The sequence below is a fragment of the Melospiza melodia genome, chromosome 12, assembly GCF_035770615.1.
Source record: "Melospiza melodia melodia isolate bMelMel2 chromosome 12, bMelMel2.pri, whole genome shotgun sequence".
Classification (NCBI taxonomy): domain Eukaryota; kingdom Metazoa; phylum Chordata; class Aves; order Passeriformes; family Passerellidae; genus Melospiza; species Melospiza melodia.
This window is the reverse complement of record NC_086205.1, coordinates 5,764,502-5,788,062: the sequence shown is the minus strand read 5'-3', so window position 1 is coordinate 5,788,062 and position 23,561 is coordinate 5,764,502. Positions and strand designations below refer to the sequence as shown.

General features: G+C 41.7%; 1 protein-coding gene across 3 annotated transcripts in view; it reads left to right on the top strand.

The window, feature by feature from the left end:
- Nucleotides 1-23,561, top strand: part of PIK3CB (phosphatidylinositol-4,5-bisphosphate 3-kinase catalytic subunit beta) — a 92,740-nt gene that overhangs the window by 36,740 nt on the left and 32,439 nt on the right. For all 3 annotated transcript variants that reach the window (XM_063166514.1, XM_063166515.1, XM_063166517.1), the window contains 4 exons: nucleotides 4,864-4,979; nucleotides 18,267-18,452; nucleotides 19,483-19,708; nucleotides 22,574-22,797. In XM_063166514.1, coding sequence (XP_063022584.1) covers nucleotides 18,300-18,452; nucleotides 19,483-19,708; nucleotides 22,574-22,797 — 603 coding nt within the window. In that variant the 5' untranslated portion in view covers nucleotides 4,864-4,979; nucleotides 18,267-18,299. The remainder of the gene's footprint in view (nucleotides 1-4,863; nucleotides 4,980-18,266; nucleotides 18,453-19,482; nucleotides 19,709-22,573; nucleotides 22,798-23,561) is intronic.

Genomic DNA, 23,561 nt, shown 5'->3' with positions numbered 1-23,561 from the left:
GCTCATTTGGTGCTCTGTAATTTCTGTCTCTGCCTTTTTTTTTTCTTTTTCTGTGGCTGTTCTTGTGCAATGAGAACTTGTTGCTCTATGCCTGTTCAGTTTTGGTTAAAAGATTTTGTACAAGATACGTGGGTTTCACATTTCAGAGAAGTCTGAGGCTTTTCAAAGGATATCACTGGTTTCTGACCAAGCACCAACACCTGGGAAAGTAGAGCACAAAGAAGAATGCTGTCCTGTGTGTAACAGTGTGCTGTCCATGGGCAGTTTTGTCTCTTGATGTCACTGCAGAATTAGGTGGCACCTTTTAGAGGTCAGAGCTGGTCTGTGCTGCTGAAGGGACTCTGGGCCCTGCATTGCTGGGGCAGTGCTTGTGTCCAGCTCTGCTCTGGGTCAGCTGGCACACACCACTGTGTAACAGACATGAAATACTCCATTCAATGCTGACTGAACCTGCATTTTCAGCCTATGCAGTGTGCAGAAGCTGGAAGTTGCTGTCATTTAGGCAGATGTGCACTGCTGTGAGCTTCTCTTCTGCTCACTGTTTTAGTTCCTGCGCTTGAGTTGTGATGGCTTAGTTATTGGCAGTGAATGCTCTTGAAGTGTCTGTTATTGTTGGAACTTCAGACTGAGTTGCTTTATATGTTTCAGTATTTTTTAAAGTTGAAGATACTTGGTGTATTTACTGATCCTTCATACTTTTTTGTGTCTGACTTGGTGAAATGGTGAGTGTGACTGTGTTCACAGGGTGAGGGAAGAGATGTGGATTTGACTCCATGTTTCAGAAGGCTTGATTTATTATTTTATGGTATATATTACATTAAAACTATACTAAAAGAATAGAAGAAAAGGTTTCATCAGAAGGCTAGCTAAGAGTAGAAAAAGCAAAGAATGATAACAAAGACTTGTGGCTCAGACAGAGAGTCTGAGCCAGCTGACTGTGATTGGCCATTAATTAGAAACAACCACATGAGACCAATCCCAGATGCACCTGTTGCATTCCACAGCAGCAGATAACCATTGTTTACATTTTGTTCCTGAGGCCTCCCAGCTTCTCAGGAGGAAAAATCCTAAGGAAAGGGTTTTTCATAAAAGATGTCTGCGACAGGTGAGTTTCTCCATTGTTACAGCAGCTAATTCACTTTGATACTCATCTGTCCAGTCTTCAGCACTACTGAGAGCATGAAATGCTCAAGGCAGCTTTGAGGTAACCAAAGCTGTGAACCAAAAGCTCTAAAATGCCCCAGCTGTGTATCACTGTCCTAAACTTCTGCCAGTCTCTCCTGATGTCTGCTTCAGTGCTGTCTTCCAGAGTAAGAGATTTAATTACAGAGAAGATACCCAAGAAACTGCTGCGTTATGTCATTCAGCCCACTCAGAGTTCCTTATCCTGAAGTAAACCTGCAGCATCCTCTCTGACAAATGGATTTTTTGTGTACTCTGGAAGAATTGACAGAGCAGCAGCCTGTCTGATGGGCCTAGAAATTGTTATAGAGCAGAAGACAACAGGGCCACCATTAGCCCAGTGATTTCTATGTGACACCTTACATTGTTTATGAATTATTTTTTTCTCTCTTCTCTTTCCTTTTCTCTGTCTTTGTGAGTGGCCTATTCCCTTGACTTGTAATTGTTTATCTTGAACATTATGCCACACAGCAGTTTTAGGCAAAAGTTTCTTGTAGCTCTTCCCCCTTTCTTTCCTTGTGATATTTTTTTTTGGTAATATATAATATACATATATATGTATATTATATATGGTAATATATAATATACATATATATGTATATTATATATATACATATATATAAATATAAAATACATTCAGAAATGTTTGCTTGGACATAGGGGGTGTAGGTGAAGAGCTCTAAAAACTTTTACTGTATTGTCACAGGCATTTTGATTGCTACCACACAGTGTTATGATTGCTGAATTGCCTCATAAGATTGTTAATATTTTAGGAAAAAAACAAATTATGATTTACAGAAAATCACTATATATGTAATGAGGATGTGATTAAAGGATTCACAAAAATTATTATTTTGCTGAATGCAGTTTCTCATGCAAGCTGGAATGGAAAAGGATTTCTGTTGGGTCCCTGGTGGGTGCTGTCAGAAGAAGTTTAATGGGTGTGGGACCATGGTGGTTTGGTGGTGTGTTCTGGCTGAGATCACACCCAGCAGACCCACAAGAGAGGCTGTCTGTAGTGTCCAGCTGCCAGTTCTGTTTTTCCCATGTTCCCCAGAGAGGTGCAGTGAGGAAAAGAGATGTCCTCAGAGAGTGCAGTTTGTGAGGCAGTGCCTCCAAGTCCTCCTGTCCTTATGCAGCTCCCCAAGATGGTGCTGGCAGGTTTGTGACATGGTTGGACTCCTCAGCAGCTGTTCACAGGCAGTAAAAGGCCAGCAGGGTTTGTACCCTGTCTTCTGGATGTAACCAGCAAATTCTCCACTGGTGGTGTGAAGGTGGGAGGTGTCCTGGCTGCCCATGTGTGATCTGCAGCCCTTGGGTGCCACCTCTCTTACCCCTGCTCTGCAGAATGGGGAGGGTTGGTTGGTGAGAAAAACAAGGCTGCACCCTCTCATCCTCTAGTGAAGGGTTTGTTTCTCATGCTTGGCTGTAGCAATGGCTGCTTTGTTTGTGTACTGTAGGTCTCAAGGGCTGGCTGATCCCCCACGGTTGGTTGTAGAGGACCAGCCTGTTGTCAGTGTGATGTTTGAGCTGCAGAGATCCAAAATGCTGGGAGAAAAGAGGTGAAACAGGACAGGGAGCTGTGACAGGAGCTGTTCACAATGCAGTGGCTTGTTTAAGCTGTACCATTTATAGACCCTGGGTAATTTTTGGGCACCCACCATCTGATTGGTCATCATGTGTCTAGTTAGCCACTGACCTCTAGAAGTTTGGAATATCCAGCTTTTAGTCAGTGTCCTGCTCCTGCCATGGGGTATGGTTCAGTCACACACTGTGCCCCTTGTGTGAGGGGCCACAGGTCCTGCAGGATTTCTTCCCTGGGTGGAAGTTCTCTTGTCATGCCTGTGAGCTCTGGCAGGATGCATTTCACAGCCCCTCCTAAGATCCTGCCTGCTGGCCAGTAGCCTTTGATTAGGATTTTTCTGATTCCACAAGCACAAATATTGACATGGCTGTAAAACATGAATTCCAGGCTGGTAGTTCAGCCTTGCTTCTGTGAGATTCACACTGATGCTTTGTCCTTGCAATTTCCAAATTACATAATAGTAATTTTTCTCTAGTCTTTTTTTTCTCTTGTGTGTGTTCGGATTAACTCATGCCTCTGTAAATAAATCAACTCAGTGTGTATGGAGTGGCTTGTTGGACACCAGGTTGTGACCGTGTTCACAGGGGTTTTCAGGATGAGAGAAGAGACGTACATCTGACTCCATATTTCAGAAGGCTTGATTTATTATTTTATTATATATATATTACATTATAACTATACTAAAAGAGTAGAAGGGAAAGTTTCATCTCAGAAGGCTAGCTAAGTTAAGAATAGAAAGGAATGAATAATAAAGGTTTGTGTCTCGAACAGAGAATCCAAGCTAACTGAGCTGTGGTTGGCCATTAATTATAAACATCCAAGATGGGACAATCACAGGTGCACCTGTTGCATTCCACAGCAGCAGATAATCATTGTTTACATTTTGATGCTGAAGCTTCTCAGCTTCTTAGCAGGAAAAATCCTAATGAAAAGATTTTCATGACAAGATGTCTGCGACACCAGGTGAAAACCCATTTGTGACAACACCTTTATGCACCAAAAGGTTGTGCATGGAGCAGTAACTGAACTTTTTTTAGACCTGGTTGTGCATGGAGCAGTAAGTTAACTTTTTTTAGACCTAAGTATGAGGCAGTAAGGATTTATCCCTCAAAGCCACGGAAGAGTTGGAGTTGCTTCAGAGGGCTCCAGGTGCCAATTCCCAGAGGAATTCTGCTCTGTGTGGGACAAGGCAGTGACAGCCCTCCCTCCCTCCCTCCTGGTCACTGTGCTGAGTTCTCACAAGCACAGGGGACGTGCCTGGTGTGGTTTAGAAAAAGAATTGTTTGTGGGAAGTGCAGGGTAGTTACATGTCTTGTGCTTTGTGGCTTGGCCTGCAAACCTGGAGATAGCACTGCTTGCTGCTCGGGGGGATTGAATGGTTTTTGTTCACTTCTCTTTCCTGAGAGCTCCATTTGCAGCATACAGCTGAGGAGGATGAGCCTTGTCTCTGTGGAGATGTTCTGCCCTGTGCATCTGCAGGGTGTTGGTTGGTCAGAGACCTTCTGAACCTGTCACAGGTTGAGCTGTGAATAGGAATAGGGAATCACTTGTGTCATCGGCTCAGCTTCTCCATAGCAGAACTACAGATGATATTACACTCTTAAAAAAACCCAAAATCCCCCCAAACAAACAAAAAACCTCCACTGAAATCTCCTTATAGCCCATAGGAAAAAGAGAAAATGTGCTTAAGATAAGAAGGCAACTCTGTCTCCCTTTTTTTTGGCTTTAAGTGTAATGGAGATCTGCTAGTCTGGTTCAAATTGAGTGTACAAAAATTTGAAAATATTTATAGCAGCTAAAAATGCTTTTGACTAATTCATGATCATAAGACTTATTAGAATAAATTGCATATTCAAATTATTACTTCCTTTTTTCCTTTCTCCTAGCAGGGTGTTTGTGGATTTGACATTAATTTAATTGTTAGATTAATCACATTGTGCAGTGGGAATGTGGTGCTGTAGTATTTGAAGGCAGTAAAAAATACTGTGTTTATTAAGTATTTCTGCACAGAAAGGTGGTGCAGCTTTTACACCAAATACAAATTGCTGATTTTCTCATTTGGTCAATTACATTATATCGTGTTTTACTTTTTTTAGATCACATTGAGGTCATCTCGTGGAATCCTCTGAAAAAACAAGAGTAATAGGAAGAAAATGTTTAATAAAAGTATCTTCTCTACACAGTCAGATTGAAACAGGGAAGGTTCATTGGAGTAAGTATTACAGGGCTGGGGTTTTCTGGGGTTTTCTATTGTCTTTTGCTGTAAATTCAGCATGATTATTAGGCTTTTATTGTATTTAACTTTGTAGTTACGTTAAAAATATAAATGGGTGACTCTACTCATTTCAGTTGATCAGCTGGTAATGGACTCATGGATTCTCACTGAACCATCTTCCCTCTTGGAATTAGTTGTATCTTGTGAAATTGGGATGGGTTTCAGGTTTTTCTCTTGGCTGCTGTGTATGCTGCCTGTGGTTTTGAGCAGGGGGTTGTCTGGTATAGATGTGATTACATATAAGCCCCTGTTTGCTGGAAAAAGTTAAGGCACTGCTTGTATTTACCAGGGAATTTGAAAATACGCTTGGTTTTTTTTGGTCTGTAACTGTCCAGTCATGGCCCTTATGACTGACTTTATTTTTGTCCTGTATTGTAGTTCCATCATTCATCAAACTTGCTCAGGTTTTCAGTTTATGAATATCAGAGACATCATTCCTTCACTGTTTGTAGCTCACTTCCAGCTTTTGTGAATTCTGGGCTGACACATGTGTCTCTCATTTCTGATAAAAGGAGCTTCTCTACCTAATGCAGGGACTGTGGATGTTGGCTACCAGATAAATAAACATTTCTATCCTGATATAGTGTAATTCCTAATTTCTGTATCCTTCATGTACTTGAGATGGGAAATGTTATCATTTATCTGCCACTTTGCATCGGATTGTCAGATGTTTAAACATATTCTCCTTAGAAACTGGGAAAAAGCTGCATCTGTCTGATGCATTTTAACTGCATCTGTCTGATGTAAAATATAATATGTAAAATGCATATATGTCTGATGCATTTTACTCCTGCTATGTGGTTGTGTGAATGTAACTCTGCAGGAGTAAATAACTCACTGGAAATAGTCCTGAATGCCTGGTTGGGAGTGAAAAAGATCTGGTCATTAGAGCTGAGAAGAGTGAGAAGTCATTTTACTTTACAAGAATTATATTTCAGCATATTACTCTATTACCAAGAGGAAATGACTCCTCTTAGCTTCGTCTTTGAACACAGATGTGTAGAGGGTGTCATAATTTGGGTAGAACAATGTCTGTGGAACCTAATCAGACAAGAAAAGCTTTTCATACTTGGTGTTTTTAACAAAGTGTATTTAACTGACAGAATAACATGTTTGGATTGATCTATTTCCTGCCTTAAAGAAAAAAATTCTATAAAATTTTCAATTCAGCGTGGATTTAAATAAGTTGATGTGCTTTAGTTCCCTTTCTCTAGGTACTTGAAAGAAATGCTACAATTTTTAGTCAGCACATTTAAATTTTCATCAGTTCCTGATCTAGGCCAAATGTCAAGTGACTGGTAAATACTCGTGTGCCACATTCTTGTGGCACCTGATTGTGAATTCTGACCCCTGAAGTGTTCAGGGTCTGTGTTATGTGGAGTTATTTGTCTTTTACTGCCTTATTAGATTACACAATGGAAATACAGCACCTGCTCACAAGGTCCCAGCACAACCAACCAAACCAACCTATTTGCTGCCTGCACACTTAGGTTGACAAGTTAATTCTTGACTCTGGTAATCAAGTTACTAAAACAGATAAACAAAGTTGCAGCTGAGCTCCCCAAACAAATAAAATGAAGAATGTCCACTGGAGACAGCTTTAGTAATTTTAAATCATTGTTCTTAGGCTTATGCCAGACACAAAACTTGCTCAGGTGTTCAGTAGTCAGTAAACTTGTGTTTCTTCCCTCCCTCCCCCCACTTTTTTCCTTTTTAAAATTTTTTTTTAAGAGACTCAGAGAATTCCATTGTTACAACTTAAAATTAATTCATATTTTCCTTTTTGGAGAAACGTTTTGCAACCTGTTTGTTTGTTTGTTTTTAGTTGGAGTTTGTGTGCTTGTGTGTGTTTGGATCATCACAAGGTATTTTGCAATTGGAATTTTTAAATTGCAATTAGCATTAAAATAAAGTCCTCTCAGCATCTCTATTCACAGTTAAAAGGCCAGATGGATTTCTTGTGAAGTCTTAGAAGCAGATGCTGACTCTCACAGCAGGGGAAAAGTAACCCCAGGAGCAGCCAGGCCCTGCTGAAGGGATGCTGGAGGCTCCAGGGGCTGCTGCATTTCTGGGACACTGAGCCTCCATCCATGGAGACTTGCAAAATTATGTGTGCAGACTCCTAAGCAAGGTGCTGGAGCTGAGCTTGGAACCAGCTGACTCCCAGGGGTACCTTTCAGGCTAAATAATCTGTAATTCCTACTTAATCTGAAATATTTTTTGTCCTTGTGATGAATGGCCAGGGCTACTTTTGGCTTTATTACCTTTATCTTCATGACAAAACGGGTTTCTAGGATTGTGTTTTTCTACCAAATGGCATTGTATTTTAACTTGTCTTTATAAATATGTTTGATGAAAAATAGGTATAAAATATATCTAAATATTTGCATTAGAGTTGAGTTGTTGGATTTCCTTCAGTGTTTGCTCAGTCCTTGACCAGTCCTGTCCATGTGACAAATGGCTGTGAGCAGCCACCTCTGAATCTCTGATGGGGGTGTTGAAACTGGCGTTGGAAGAAAAATAACTGCAAAAATCCAGATTGTATAAGAAACAGACCCCATCAGGAAGGATGCCTGGCCAGATGAAGCACGTAAAATCTATATTTTTTTTCCATTTAAGGTCATCTTTCTACTTTGTAGAATGCATGGTATCTCTGTATGTGACTTAAGCACAAGCTGCTTGTGTGTTTAGGGCTGTGTGCCCTCCTTATATGTGAAAATTTCACTCCTTCTTGATCCTCAACTGCTTTTTATTTCACTGGTTCACCTCCCTCTGTAGATACATGCTGTCTGTCTGCTGGAGAATAATCCCCTTTCCTAGAGGTTTTGATCAAAATACCAGAAATAACTAAAAGGTGAATCTTTTAGTCCCTGTGTGAAGAGATATCCGTCCACCTAGAGGAAAACCTCAGTTTCTATTTTTAACTTTTTTTACAGTAGAATGTTGTCTAGATGTAACATCTGAATAGCCAGCTCCTGGTGAGATTTGCTGGTCTAGGTTCATTTGTACAATTCCAAAGGAGAGGAAATATAAACTATTTATATATTTAAATGTCTTATAAGTGGAATGTTTCCTTTGTGTTTACAGTGGAATAAAAAATTATTTTGAGTGGTAGAACAGGCAAGGAAATCCCAGAGAGCAGACCTAATCCTGGCTGATTATTTCCTAGTTTTGTTGTGGGTCTGTTAAGAAGTCAGGTACAATTCTTGTTGAGCAATGGGAGGACAAGGCCTCTACAGTTAACTTAACAATAAAGTTTTATTTACAGCTTACTTAGTACAATAAGGTAATAAAACTCAGATTATTAATGCATCTTTTCAGATTCATGACAGGCACTGCATAGTAGTTTAATAATAGCTCGGGCTGTTCGAAAGCCAGGCCCTTAGGCTGTGGTTTTGCCTACAATTTGCAATGATCTTAAGAGCTGTCAAGTAGCCAGGCAGCCCTGAGGCTGCGAGGAGCTGTCGCTGTGCCACTCCTCCTGCACCCCTGGCTTCAAATCACATCTTTATTCTGCTTCAGCTCCTCCTTCTCCTCCTTTTCCATTCAGTCTGACTGTCCAGTCCTCCTCCTGCTCTTGTGCCCCCTCCATTCACCTGTTTTGTTAAGCCTGGGTTTGTTTGTTTGTTTGTTTAAAATATCCGAGTGAGTGTGCCATCATTTCAATGTTGAGTCTACTCTTGGAACTCAACATACCCTAACATTTCATGCTGGCCTCCTGATGCTGTTTGGTTTTTGCCTTTTATTTTAACATTATTTTTTAAGATGTTCTCTCCATAACTGCCCCTGAAGGCCTTCAACTAAAGATCCACTCTTACTAAAATTATTTCAAGTTTCATTTCCAGGCTGGGAAAAAGGCAACACTCCCTCTAGTTCATGAAGGATCTACAGAGCAGGGTCAAAAGGGCTGAGAACTCACCAACTGTGATCTGTTCCCAAATCTTCAGTCTCACCTTTGTGCACAGGAACAGATCTACATATGCATTGTCCACTCTGCCTGCTGCTGTTGAAGTTTGCCAAAATATCTAAGAGAGCTGGTTACAAATGCCTCTAAAGGTGATTCTACCAGATGTTTTCTCACAGCCTAGTTGATATAGAATCCTGAATAACTGGCCTGGGCTTTTTCCTTTGAGCTTTCTCCTTTTTCTCTCCCTGACTCTGTTGGTGAAGGTGTCAAATGAACTGTTACTCATATGACAGCGCTTTTCTGAGCTGCTGCTTTCTTCCATTACTTTTTACTCCTTCCTTCTCAACCATGCAAAACTGCATTCCAGCCAGCTGAAAGGGAATGTTTTCCCATAGTGTCCCCAGTTTGTGTGTGATCCAGTGATTGGATGCTTCTAAAGACAATTTCACACAGCAATATGGGAATGTGAAAGGAGTTTTTCCACTCCCTGTAACTCAGTTTACTTGCACAACTCAAAAGGATGGCCTGAACCTGTTTCTGTATTAATGTGACTATGCAGTGGTTTCAGGGTAGAGCAGAGGATGGCTGTGAATTAATTGAATTAATTGGCTGTGAGAAGCTGCTGTGTTCCTGTTTGCTGTTCCAGAATTACCTGCTGCCTGGCCATTGGCAGAAATCTAGCCAAAGCCTGGGATTTAACTGTTATTCACTTGTTCAGTTCCTCATAGGTATTCTTCAGAGGGAGCAGCAGATGTGCATGCTTGCCTGAGTAAAGTATATATATATAGTGTGTATATATATGTAAAAATACATAAATTTATATATATAAAGTAACAGGAAGTAAGATTTTCCTTCTTGTGCAAGCCAAGTCCATAAGTTCCTCTGAGTCTGGAATACCATTTTAGTAGTGTTGTTCTCTCTATGTGGACTTGTTTTCCAGGAAAAAAAAATTCTGAAGACCGTTTTTTTCACAGTTTGTTTTTAAGCTATACTGTCATTGAATTGTAGAATAACTTTTGTAAAAAGGGATGACTAGAGGTAATCTAATCTAACCATCTGTTCAAATGAAGTTACTTAAATTAAATATTAATTTGTAACCAGTTAACATGTTTGCATATTTTTCATATCTCTGAGTCCTGTGTAAGTAATTTGCAAATTTAGGTGGTCAGCATTTCTTGAAAACTGGGCCACTTTTATTTAGAGGCATTAATATTTGAGTAGAAACTGCATTCATTGTGGGTTTAAAATCCTGAGTTCAGTTTTTAAAACTTGGTGCATAGTGTTATGGGTACACCAGAGGAATAAGGCTACAGGCGATGAGCAGGCAAAATAATCAGGGAGCTGGGATAAAAAAAAACTCAAATGAAATTATCTTTGTTTGTGGAAAATTAGCTGTATTTCGTGAGGAAAATGAGACAATCTAGACTTGATGGCTGAGAGACGACTCTTGGTACCAGTGTGAGCACTGTGAGGGAAGGAGGCCTTTGAAAAAGGTCTTTTATGTTTTTTGTACATAGATATTTTTAGAAAACTAAATGGTGATATTTTTATTCTGATTTCGGGAGAAACCCTGACTAAATGGACATTTAATTTTCCATTCCATAAGGCCAGCTCATGTGGCAGTTTAGCTAAACTGCTGGGAAATATTTATAGTACCACATGATCTTTAAAAATAACTTTCGAGTCTACTTTGTAGATGTCTTGAATTCTTAAAATCTTTGCTATTGTAGGTAGATACCCTTGACATTTGTGGAGTGGAAATAACTCTGCTTTGCTGATTTAGGCATTTGTATTTATCATCAAGTTGATTGTATTTTATTTTTAGATTTGGAAGCAGTTTGGCTGGAAATTCACCTGTGCAGCTGTAGAAGGGCAGAACCTTGAGTGGGTTCACTCTAGGGCTAAATGGGAATTCCCACAGAGGGTCTGCGGGGTTTCCATGCTCTGCAGTGGCACACGTGACTGTTCACAGAGGTCCGAGGATGACTCCATGTTTCAGAAGGCTGATTTATTATTTTACGATAATGTTATATTAAAACTATACTAAAAGAATAGAAGAAAGGATTTCATCAGAAGACTAGCTAAGAATAGAAAAAGAAGGAATGATAACAAAGGCTTGTGTCTCAGACAGAGTCCGAGCCAGCTGACTGTGATTGGCCATTAATTAGAAACAACCACGTGAGACCAATCCCAGATGCACCTGTTGCATTCCACAGCAGCAGATAATCAATGTTTACATTTTGTTCCTGAGGCCTCCCAGCTTCTCAGGAGGAAAAATCCTAAGGAAAGGATTTTTCAGAAAATATCATGGCTACACTCACTCATGCTGGAATAGGCAGTGCTGCACCTGTCACATTAAACCTTTAAACTCAGCTGCAGCTCCTGAAAGGAGGCTGTGCCCAGATGGGCTCAGGTTCTTTCTCCAGATGACAAATGACATAGCCAGAGTTCACAGCCTCAAGCTGTGCCAAGGGAAATACAGGTTGGATATTAGGGAAAAGTTTTTTTACAGAAAAGGTGATAGAGTCCTGGAATGGCGTGCCCAGGGAGGTGGCAGAGTCACCATCCCTGGATGTGTTTAACAAAGCCTGGATATGGCACTGGGTGCCAGGGGTGTTGGGGCTGCGTTGGATTTGATGATTGAAGTTGAGGTGTTGGGGCTGGGTTGGATTTGATGATCTGAAGGTCTCTTCCAGCCTGGCTATTCTGTGATTCCCATTACCCCTGGTGTCACCCTGTGTCTGTTCCGTGGGTGAGGGCCATGCTGTCACCGCGCCCCGCTGCATGCACAGGCCGAGGCCGCTCGGGCCGTGCCAAATGGGGGTGCCTGTGCCCGGTGTTTGCCATTGTGTGCCCGATGTTAACATTGTGTGCCCGTGGCGGGTGGGAGGAGATGGCAGGAATGAGGAACAGTGCTGCAGGCTGCCCTCAGGGAGAGCTGCCCTCAAGGTGGGGGAATGCAATGGGAGCCGTGAGGGAAGTGAATGGGAGCCATGAGGGGATGGGACGGGAGCCATGAGGGGAGCAAACAGGACTGAAACGATGAGGGGATGGAACAGGAGCCATGAGGGGATGGGACGGGAGCCATGAGGGGAGCAAACGGGACTGAAGCGATGAGGGGATGGGACGGGAGCCATGAGCAGAGCGAACGGGACTGGAGCGATGAGGGAAGGGAACGGGACTGGAGCGATGAGGGGGGATGGAACGGGACTGCAGTGATGAGGGGATGGAATGGGGAGCCATGAGGGGAGCAAACGGGACTGGAGCGATGAGGGGATGGAACAGGAGCCATCAGGGGATGGAACAGAACTGATGAGATGAAATGGGAACGATGGGGGAGAGGGAATGGGAGCCATGAGGGAATGGAACTCTTGAGGGGATGGGACAGGGGTGATGAGGAGAGGGAATGGGAGTGACGAGGGGAGTGAAACAGGAGCATGGAATGAGGACATGAAACAGGAGTGATGGGGGCAGGGGATAGGAGCAATGAGATGAAACAGGACTGATGAGGGGGTAGAGCAGGAGTGGTGAGGCCATGGAGCAGGAGTGGTGAGGGGGTAGAACAGGGGTGGTGAGGCCATGGAGCAGGGGTGATGAGGGGGTAGAACAGGGGTGGTGAGGCCATGGAGCAGGGGTGATGAGGGGGTAGAACAGGAGTGGTGAGGCCATGGAGCAGGGGTGGTGAGGCCATGGAGCAGGGGTGATGAGGGGGTAGAACAGGAGTGGTGAGGCCATGGAGCAGGGGTGGTGAGGCCATGGAGCAGGAGTGATGAGCGGAGAGGGTCGAGCTGGTGCCCAAAGTGCCCCTGTCACAGCCTGTGGCGGTCGCGGGCAGCTCTCGGGCACTGCCCTGGGCTGCAGAACAGCTCCCAGGAATCTGGTGCTGATTGAGGAACAGAAGAGAACGTAGTTCTACAGAGCTGTGAACTGCCCCTCATCTAATGCATATATTTGTCTTTAGTGTCCTCAGAAGAAATCAGACTTTTTAAATCTTTTTTAAAACCTTTTTTCTAAAGGCCTTCTAAGTTTCATAGGACATAAGTCTTCCTGCATAGTCAGACTCCTTTTCCATCGTTCTAATAGGTTCTTTTCCCTTGTTTCTTCTCAGATATTTAATTTATAGCTTGCTCATCCTTTTATAGTACTAGATGTTTACATGGTTAGAAAAACGATTACAATGGTTGTGTTGTGTAAGTGCTTAGTGTTTCTCCTACTTAGACTACGTGATGTGCTGCTGTTTCCTAGAAAAAGACTGTGGTCAGATTGTCATCTCGTCTGTTCTGGACAGTGAGATACTGTTCAAACACTGTTCTTGTGTGTCTGCATGGGGTGGCCCTTTTCACTACTGCAAGACTTCTGGTTTTTTTTAGCCCCTTGACTGCCACATGACAGAGCAAGCAGTAGATAAAGAGCTATATTGATCACAGTGATGATTGTCTTGGATGTGGTGCTCAACAGTTGTAACAACTTATTACATAAAGCAAAAATCTGGACAAGCAGAGTGCCCTTAGTTTTTGCGTATCCAAAACAAGTTTGCTTCTGATACTCGTCCTTTATGTCAATATTCATAGGTTTAGTGAAAAAGAAGAATAAATCCAGGTTTATATTTAACTTAAAGAGCTGTAGGTATTTATGTGCCCTTAAAATGCACCTGAGTTTCAAAGAGGTGGTGTAAAAGAAACTTACAGAAAGTTACTTTTCAATATATAAATGATTCTCCCCTCCAACTTTTTGCCATCTGTTTGGGATGATAGCATACTGATTTCATCCTGAGAGAACTGACCACATTTCAGGGACTGGGTGACATCATTTCAGATGGAAGATAGCTCTTCTAAAGACTTTTCCTTGGTGCTCAGGAGAATAAATACTAGGAGAGATAACAGGGCATCAAAATTTTCCTCTGGCAATGCATTATATGTGTGTTTATAATTACCACCTTCTTTGCAGCTACTTTTACTTGTGTTTGATTAGTATTCTTCTGGATTCTAGTTCAAGATAAAACATTGAACATTGCGTTGGATTTTATGTTGGTGTTCTTTTAACAACAGAAAAACAGATCTCAGAGGATGAGTGATAGGGGATTTGTGGTGAGTTTGGAAGTAAAGGATTTAATGACACAGTGTGAGTTTTCATAATTGCTGCATTCTTCAAAAAGTTGGTTTTAGAAGAACTTATCTGACTCAGATAAATGTTGAGTGTTGATGACAATTAAAGTGGATTTGGTACTTTTTAATGTCTGAGTCTTTTGCTGATATGATAAATTATTTTCAAAGGAGAGTTCATTGCATTGTTATTCCATGTCTCATTTTTTGCAGTGCTCCAGAGAGGCTCACTGTGAGCCTGTTCTTGGCACCTCTTAATTTCAGGGTAACCTTACAAACTCCCTCCCATGCTTGTCCTTTGTATCTCCTTGGTCAGCACTGTGATATTTGCACCTTCTGGATTTAATTCCTGTATGTATGCAAGTTAACTACCCAGTACTGGTAAAATTGATTTAATTCCTGTACCTGTGCAAGTTAACTACTTAGCATTGGTAAAATTGATTTCTCCAGCTCTGCAGTGGTGGGAAGCCCTTGGAGCTGGGTGGTCCTGGGCTCTCAGCAATGTCCTGAAGGAGTCACAATGGATTTGAGTTTGGCACAAGACAGTCTTGCCTGCCTTCAGGAAAATGGGTGGGTGGTGTAAAAAGAGAGCACAGCCCCAGTGTGTAACCACAGCCTCTGAAATCCTACTGAGCCTTTGGTCTGAAGAATTAGTCTGAAACTCCTGAGGATATTCTGAATGCCTGGGTTTTGTTAACTGGTACTGTGCAATGTTCCAGAGGTTCTACTTTTTTTTTTTCCAAACCAGTTTTGTACCTGCTCTGGATAACCTGGACATATGATTTTAGTTCTGGTTTGCTTAGGGACAAAACATGAGGGGACTGCAATTCACATAAAAATATCTGCAGCTTACTTTTGACTGTGTCTGTCCTTAAAGTATTTTAGAAATCAGTGAAGAAGCAGCCTGCTTCTGGTAGCTCTTTCTTTTCTTTGTTTGGTTTTTTTTCCTTTTTCCTTTCCAAGTGGTCTTGTTGATTAAATGAGAAGATGTACTTTTGCTGGGAGGTGAGGGAAAAGCTGTAAGGTCTCCTGGCTTCTGGAATGAACAAATTCTTTTGTCTGCCTAGAGATGGAAAGTCCTTTAAAAACCGCAACAGCAACACCCAATTGAGAAATCCTGTTTTAGGCCTTCTTCTTTGTGTACATTAAATAAATGAGTGATAAATTTCCTTCTTCTGCAGATGTTCTACTCATCTGTGTTCCATTTCTTTCCATTAGTATAAGCAGCTCTGGCAGAGCTGCTGGTTTATGAAAATACAAATTGATTAGGAGGGAGACACATTTGTGGGCACACACAAATATATGAATCTGAAATTTGCAGGTTAAAGCTTAGAGAAAATTTACACTTACATGGGAAGGTTTGAATGCTGTCTGTCAGTACCACCTGTACCTTAGCAAGGCATTTTGTATTGGGCTTTGTGACATTCCAAGTCATTGATTAGACACTTGAGGAGCCAAGGTTAAGTGCTGCTTTAATTACTTCCTTCTTTTGTAAGTGAGGTTGTTGTTACTGTGACAGTGGGCAGGAATAGCTATGAGGTTAACAGCCTGAAATAGCTTTTTATTATTATTTGAATTGTTGGTTTTTTCCTTTAGCTGGAAGTTGTTTAAAATGTCTCTGGTGCTGTTACTCCCAATCCAGATGGCTTTTTGCCTTTGTTTCAGTTCCTAGATGTGATATTGAGATTTAGTCACCACACATGTCCCAGCTGGGGCCGTGACTCATCCCCGGAGCTGCTGTGGGTTGGCAGTCTTGAGTTTCTCAGGATAAAACCTGTTTCTCTCACCCTGTGATGTCAGCTCTTGGGGCAGAAGGGGTGCTGCCTGCAAAGCACACTGACCCGCTTCCTTGAGGAAGGAAATGTTAAGTAAGTGCCTGCAGGCAAGAATAGCTCCTCAGCATGCTCACATTGGTCAGATGGCTTCCCTTCCCTTTTTTACAATTCCATTTGCATTTTCAGTTAAAGATTCTGGTGTCTGTGCTGGAAATCTGTAATTAGAAACAAGTATCTTACAAGAACTTTATAACTCTCTGTTGTGGTGTTTGGGCTCCAGGACATGGAGCAGCATTTTTAAGTCTTGTTTCTTTGAAGATTTTAAACTCTTGTTGATGCACTAAAGTGGCTTCAACAACTGCAACTGTGGGAAACATGTGAAAGAGGATGGAAATAGAAAAGATACACTGAATTAAAGCAGGAATGGACTATATACAAAAAAACTACATAAAAGAGATTTTCTTGCTGCTGTACCTGTCCAAGTAACACTTTGTAATGGAAATACCTCTTTATTTTACCCTCATGAGCACAGAAAATAACTGCAAACGTGAGTATCCAAATATGAAAAATGTACAGTATTAGTATTTTTTGCTGACTGCTAATTTCAGTTCCAACAGAATTGCAGCCTGCATATTATGAGTACCAGTAACTGGATGGAGGAAAACAAATAGTGTCCCATTAAATAGCAGCTTGTGGAAAATATACTGATTGCTAATGAGGAATTAGACATTTTATCTGGGTTTGTTTTTTGGGTAGATGCTGTCTTATTCCAATAACATAGTTTGTGCTGGGTGTAATGGTGGGGTAACATTTTATTTCTTTCCTTTAGACAGCTTAGAGCTCACACACCATGCTAAACTTTGCATGTCCAGTGATGAATGGATGGATTTGTAAACTGTGGTGATTAAAATAAAATATCTTCATATCTGAGTTGTTATTTTTACCATACTACCACCTCTAATTACTTATGTTCAGTGTAGTGGATTTTTTTTTTTTATGAAAATGTGGACATAATGGTGGTAAAACTATTTTTGATAGAGATGATGGTAGAAGCTCCCTAATTATTGCTTCTATTGAGAAAAAAGATTTTTTTTCCTTATGTACTTATGCTTTCTGAAATTTAAAGGTGTTTTTATTTGGCATTAATGAAATCTCTGCTATATTTTATCTAGTACAAGTGGAATGTGAAGTGATCCATGCATTGATGTGGTTCCAAGATGTGTTGGCAGCTTGTACTGGTCCTCACAGCTTTGCTAAGGCCAGGTGGAAAGGTGTTGGAATGATCTGGCTTTTGTTTTTCAGTGTATTTATGTGACAGTTCGAGGGGGATGGAGTGTGTTGGCAAATACCTGAGGCAGCTTTGATTTTTGTGGCAAGTTGATTTTTGTGCTGCTGGCATCATCTGTTATCCATTGTGGGGAAGGGAAGGACTAATTGAGATATTGGGGAGCTGCACAGTGGAGTTGAACATTCTGACCTTTTCTGTTACAAAGGGTGATTTCCCGCATTTTGTGCTGTCCAACAAGAATTCAAAAGGTGCAGGAGTAACTTGTGTGTTAAAGTGCTTTATTGTAGTGTTTTCCAATGCTCCCCATCCTTCTGGCAGCTGAGGAGCATTGTCTGGATGAGGAGGAAGGTAAATGATTCAGTGAGCCGTGGCTGAAGGGAAAAGTCAGCTTTAGAGAGCGGTAATCACAAAAGAAGACTTGGAATGTCAGAAAAACCAGTGGCAGCATTCAGAGTAAATAGGAATGTGCTGAAATACAGAGGACAGGCAGCAGGAAGGCAGAGGAGTGAGCCAGAGGAGATCATGGGCAGGGTTTCCTCCTACCCTGCAGGGAGGCAGTTCCCACCGTGGGTGGAGTTCAGTGATCCTTCTCTAAGGGTGAGAACAAATTGAGATAAGTGTCTTCAGAGGAAAATGGCACTTTCTAGTAGTGCGGTGTGTAGCAGAGTCAAAGAAACTTTTCCTGCTGTTAATACAAACTTTCAAATTGCATGTCACTGGCCACATTAATGGACAACTAAGAGGAAACTTGCAGAAAATAAAGTAATGAAACTGATCAAATATTGCCACTCTTCATCCATGAAGCTTATTTTGGTTGTGTTTTACACAGGTAAAGTTTTAGAGAGAACTTGAAATGAATTTCTTAGTTTGTTTCAGCTAACCTCTAATTAGTTTTTTCTCTTATTACTTAGCTTTAATGATATAAACGCCTCAACAATAGTGCTTTGCTAGGCAAATACTTTTAGTATATTAAATAACATTAATGAGTAAAAATATGCTTATGTGTTTGCAATACTGGCATTTGAGACCTCAGAGTTGTAAGCTGAGCTGTACAAAGCAGGCTTATGTCAACCTTCCAAAGACTTTAAAATGTGTGTCTAATTATGGAAGGTTAAGTATACTGAATTTTAGGTTTTTTTCTTTTTCCCTAAGGCCATGTGGTTATGATATTATTGAGATTCCATAATGCCTCCTGCCGTGACAGACAGCCTTGACATCTGGGCAGTGGATTCACAGATTGGTGCTGATGGCTCAATATCTGTGGACTTCCTGTTGCCCACTGGAATCTACATCAACCTGGATGTCCCTCGAGATGCCACCATATCTCAGATTAAACAGGTAACACCAAATGGGCAGTTAGCTGAGGTTTGGAATGAGGGCTGGTTCTCATTTTGGCCTGCCCTCTGGCGAATCAAGTCATGAATTTTAGCAGGCACAGAAATGAGGTACTGGAGGCACGTGCCCAGCAGATTGACTGGTAAAGGAATGTGTCTGGGGGGGTCAGCACTGGGTTTGGGCAGGGGGCAAGGCTTGGAAAGTGGCTTCTTGCTGATAGTTACACTTCAGCAGAGGTTATTCTAGCAGCTCCAATTAATACTGTACTGCTACTCTGAACCTTTTTCTAACACATTGACAGACCATTGTTTGCTGAGCTAACATTGCCCTGATTAGATTTTTAAAGTCACAGATTGGGCTCCTGCTTCTGTTGACTGGCACCAAAGATAATTGCTTTAAAAACTGCATCTGCCTCTTCTTAAAGGTTTTGTACAAATTGGAGCAGCACTTAAAACACGATGGAATGTCCAAACAAAGGGGAGGGCAGAATGTAAGGAAGTGACCACAGACACTAAAAAGCAATCTAATGACCTTTGATCAGATAATGGCCATGTGAGGACGTTTCCTAATTCCTCAGTAACTTCTCCCAGTGAATGAATTACAGCACAGACTAACCTACTCCTAATACATCAAGTGATTTCAAGTGATAAAGATTTTGAAAACAAATGTGTAAGTGACAGCAATAAGGGATTGGAGCTAAACTGCCTGGTTGCCTTGCTGCTTGTGGCACAGGGAAACTTGACATGCCATGAATATATACTGTTGATGTTTAGCTGTTCCCCAAAGAAAAGGAATGCTGATGCTAACTCCAGAGGTCTGTCCTGGAAATCACTCAGGATAGACACTAGAAGTGAGACAAAGTAAACACGCAGTGATTTATAGTGGTAAAATTTAAACAAGGTAGCAAACATGTTTCTTTTCTATTTTTTGGGGATCATAAATGGAAATGAATGGTACCTTCAGTACTTTAAGATACGTCCCTATTTTCTGTTTTTGGTTTTTTTTTTCATTTATTTCTTTGTTTTCATTGCAGCTGTTATGGAAGCAGGCACATTCCTACCCACTCTTTCATCTCCTCATGGAGATTGACTCTTACATGTTCTCATGTGTGAATCAGACTGCTGTACATGAAGAATTAGAGGATGAAACACGGAGACTTTGTGATGTTAGACCCTTTCTTCCTGTCCTTAAACTAGTGACAAGGAACTGTGATCCAGGAGAAAAGTTGGATTCCAAAATAGGTGTCCTAATAGGCAAAGGTAATTCCATTTATTTTTTTGAGAAATGAGGTTAAACTTTGTTGTGGATGAGGGTCTTAATTGGGCAGGGAGGAGTGGATTTAAAGAAAAAACTGTTAAAAATTCAGTATTTCCCTTTGTCAAACAAGTACTGATGTAATTGGAAAGAATTTAAATACTCAACATGAAACACATGCAAGTTATTTAAAGCTACTTTCTGTATTGCATTTCAGCAATGTATTGCTACATCAATCAGGAACAAATTTTATTTTGTAGATGAGGAGAAAATATATATTATTATTAAATGAAGAACAGCATAATCCTTGAGCAGTGTTATCATAAATAACCTCCCAGAAAACTGGATACTCAGAAGGAGCTAGAAATTATTATGATTTTATTATACGTGGTGTCTGAGTTGGTTAACAATGATTCTTGCTTTTGCTCTCAATTGTGACACTAATTTTCATCAAACAATGAAATGCTATTTTTAAAGGTTTCACAGTAACTTATTCGTGATGTTATTTCAGAATTTTCAGCTTTTCAATCTAGTCTGCATGGTTATACAATCAAGATTGACAGGGTCATATGAGGTCATACCTCTTGTTTTAAAACAATGAGCCATTGTTAGGTCTCTTCTAAAGACTGCAGGTTTTGTTTAGATTTCAGCAGTACACTGTCTGCCTATTTGTTAGAGCTGACAATGGGAACAGTTGGTCAGTTTAACCATTCAGACAGATCCTGACAGATTCGGGGAGATTCACATTCTGTGATTGAATATTTGGTTTATCAGAGCTGTGTGAGATCCTGCCTTAAGCAGCCCCTATTCTGTACCTTAGCATGGAAAAAAAGTGTTCCTGTCTGAGTTTCTAAACTTAGTGCTTTGTTCTCAGAAGGTGCTGGGTGCTTTGTGTGATTTGGACAATGTCCTTCAAAGTTCACCAGTGAAGATAAAGACATTTGCAGGCCCTACATGCCCTGAAGTACCAAAAAGTCACAGCTTTCCATTGTATCATGGGAACATGGGATGGTTTGGGTTGAAAGGGACCTTTTAAAGGTCATCTCATTCCACCACCCTGCTGTGGGCCGGGACACATTCAACTGGACCAGGTTGCTCAGAGCCTGTCCAGTCTGACCTTGACCGTGTCCAGGATGGGGCATCCACCACCTCTGTGGGCAACTGCTGCCAGTGTCTCACTACCCTCCTTGTAAAACATTTCTTCTTTACATATAACCTAAATCTACTCTCTTTTAATTTAAGAACTCCCCAGAGCTTGCTTTTCTCCAGGCTCTCTCAGCCCATCTCCACTGCAGAGGTGCTCCAGCCCTCTGAGCCTCTTTGTGGCCTCCTCTGGAGTCTCTCCAGCAGGTCCCTGTCCCCCTGTGCTGGGGGCCCAGAAGAGAGGGGCAGAATCTCCTCCCCAGCCCACCTGCCTTCAGTGCTCGTGATACAGCCCAGGACACGTTTGGCTTTCTGGGCTCTGAGTGCTCATGGCCATGTCACGTCCAGCTCATCCACCAGAACCCCCAAATCCTTCTGGGTAGGGCTGCTCCCCATCTGCTCATCCCCCAGCACCCCCAAATCCTTCTGGGTAGGGCTGCTCCCCATCTGCTCATCCCCCAGCACCCCCAAATCCTTCTGGGTAGGGCTGCTCCCCATCTGCTCATCCCCCAGAACCCCCAAATCCTTCTGGGTAGGGCTGCTCCCCATCTGCTCATCCCCCAGCACCCCCAAATCCTTCTGGGTAGGGCTGCTCCCCATCTGCTCATCCCCCAGCACCCCCAAATCCTTCTGGGTAGGGCTGCTCCCCATCCTCCAGCCTGTGTTGATCCTGGGGGTTGCTGTGACCCAGGGGCAGGACCTTGCATTGGTCTTGTTGAACCTCTGTGAGATTCCCATGTTGAGCTTGGGTTGCTGTAGCTGGCATCCCCTCCTTTGGCTGTGTCACCACATCCCCCAGCTTGGTGTCATCTGCAGCTCTTCAGGGCCTCTGTCCATGTCATTAATGAAGCTAGTTAATAACTTTGGTGACCCTGAGGGACACTGCTTGTCACTCCTGTCCATTGGGACTCTGAGCTGGTGACTGTGACCCTCTGGATGTGCCCATCTGACCAATTTCACACCCACTGAGCAGTCCCCCATCCAATACATCTCTTTCCAGTTTAGAGACAAGGACATTATGGGGCCCATGTCCAAGGCCTTTCAGAAGCCACATCCACAGCCATCCCCTTGTCCTCTGATGTCACTCAAGGCCTTTCAGAAGTCCACATCCACAGCCATCCCCTTGTCCTCTGATGTCACTCAATCACAGAAGGCCAACCAAGTGGTCAGGCAGGAGTTGCCCTGTGTGTTTGTTCTTTACATGTTTTGGAAAAGGAACTTAACTGGTCTTGAATTGGTAGAAATTTTAGTCATGTCATTTTGACGTGAGTAGAGGATTTTCTTCTTTGACTTTTAAAGAAAATTTAAAAGGATGATATCATCTTTCTGGGTAATTAAAAAACCTCTATAGCTTGAAAGCACTTCTGCTCTGTGATCTTTACGATGCATTTACTGTGGTTTTTAAAATTTGCTCTTGTGAGGAGAGACTTAAAACTTTCAAACTACCTTGAATTCAGGGTAAGGTTGGATTTTTTTTACTTCATAGTAGCTAGGAGATACATTGGTTCTTGTTTAAAATAAACACTCATGCCAATTGTACAAGTAACTTTGAAAAACACTGATGTACAGGACAATGTAGAACCCAGCTCAGCTTTGAGCATCCATTTTGGATGGGATGTCTGAAGGAAACCACCTGTGCCACCTTAACTTCAAGACAGTAACAGTTTTAATGGGATGGGCAGTATTTTTACAGCTGTGTATCCTTTTGCTTCCTTGAATTCTTTCAGGTCTCCATGAGTTTGATGCCTTACAAGATCCTGAAGTGAATGACTTCCGAGCTAAAATGAGGAGAATCAGTGAGGAGAAGATTCAGTCCCTTGTGGGTCTCTCCTGGATGGACTGGTTGAAGCACACTTATCCACCAGAGCAGGAGCCTGTGATCCCAGAGAGCTTCCAAGATAAGCTCTACAATGGAAACCTTGTGGTGGCTGTTCATTTTGATAACTGCCAGGTAGGAATGGTTGTTCATGTTTCATGAGCTGTTCTTGGTCCAGGTCTGAATTGGCATGGATTGCTCAAGGATATAAATGAAATAGAGCACTTACATTGTGGTGTTTGCAAAGTCTTTCAGCAGGATCCTTGACTCTTGAAAGACAGTGAGGATGTGAGCCCACAGCTGAGAATTGAACTTCTAAAGTCTGATTACAGTTCAGCTTCTAGAGGCAAAATGTACAATTGTATCTTCTGTATTACTTCACATTTGTTTAAATGTAAAATATAGTTCAAAGTTGTCAGGACTTGTTTTGCCAGCTGTTCCTGTGTTGCTTCACTTACATTCAGTTTTGAGCTCAGTTCATCAGAGATTGCTGGTGATTGGTAGCACCATATTGAACACACTTGTCTCTGTGTGTGACTCACTGAACATCTTGGAGGTTGATCTGATAATTACATTGACACATAACTTTAAAAAATTAAAAAAGAAGAATCAGTATTTCCTTTACTAGAAATGCATGTAGAAAACCAAGCACTGAGACTTAGCTTTTCATTAAGGCTAGCAAAACTATAGTTTATTTTAAAAATAAAACCCCCTTTAGTGTCTACTAGGAAAACATTAAATGTTTTAGCATGAGTTTTTATGATGTTGCAGTTGCTCTGACTGTGCTTGAATCCAGTATTCCCATTGCCCTTTTTTGCACTCTGTTCTTTTGGATAACCATGAATAATCAGCACTGGAAACCTTAAAAATCTTACAAGTGTGTAAATGCATCAGGCTAG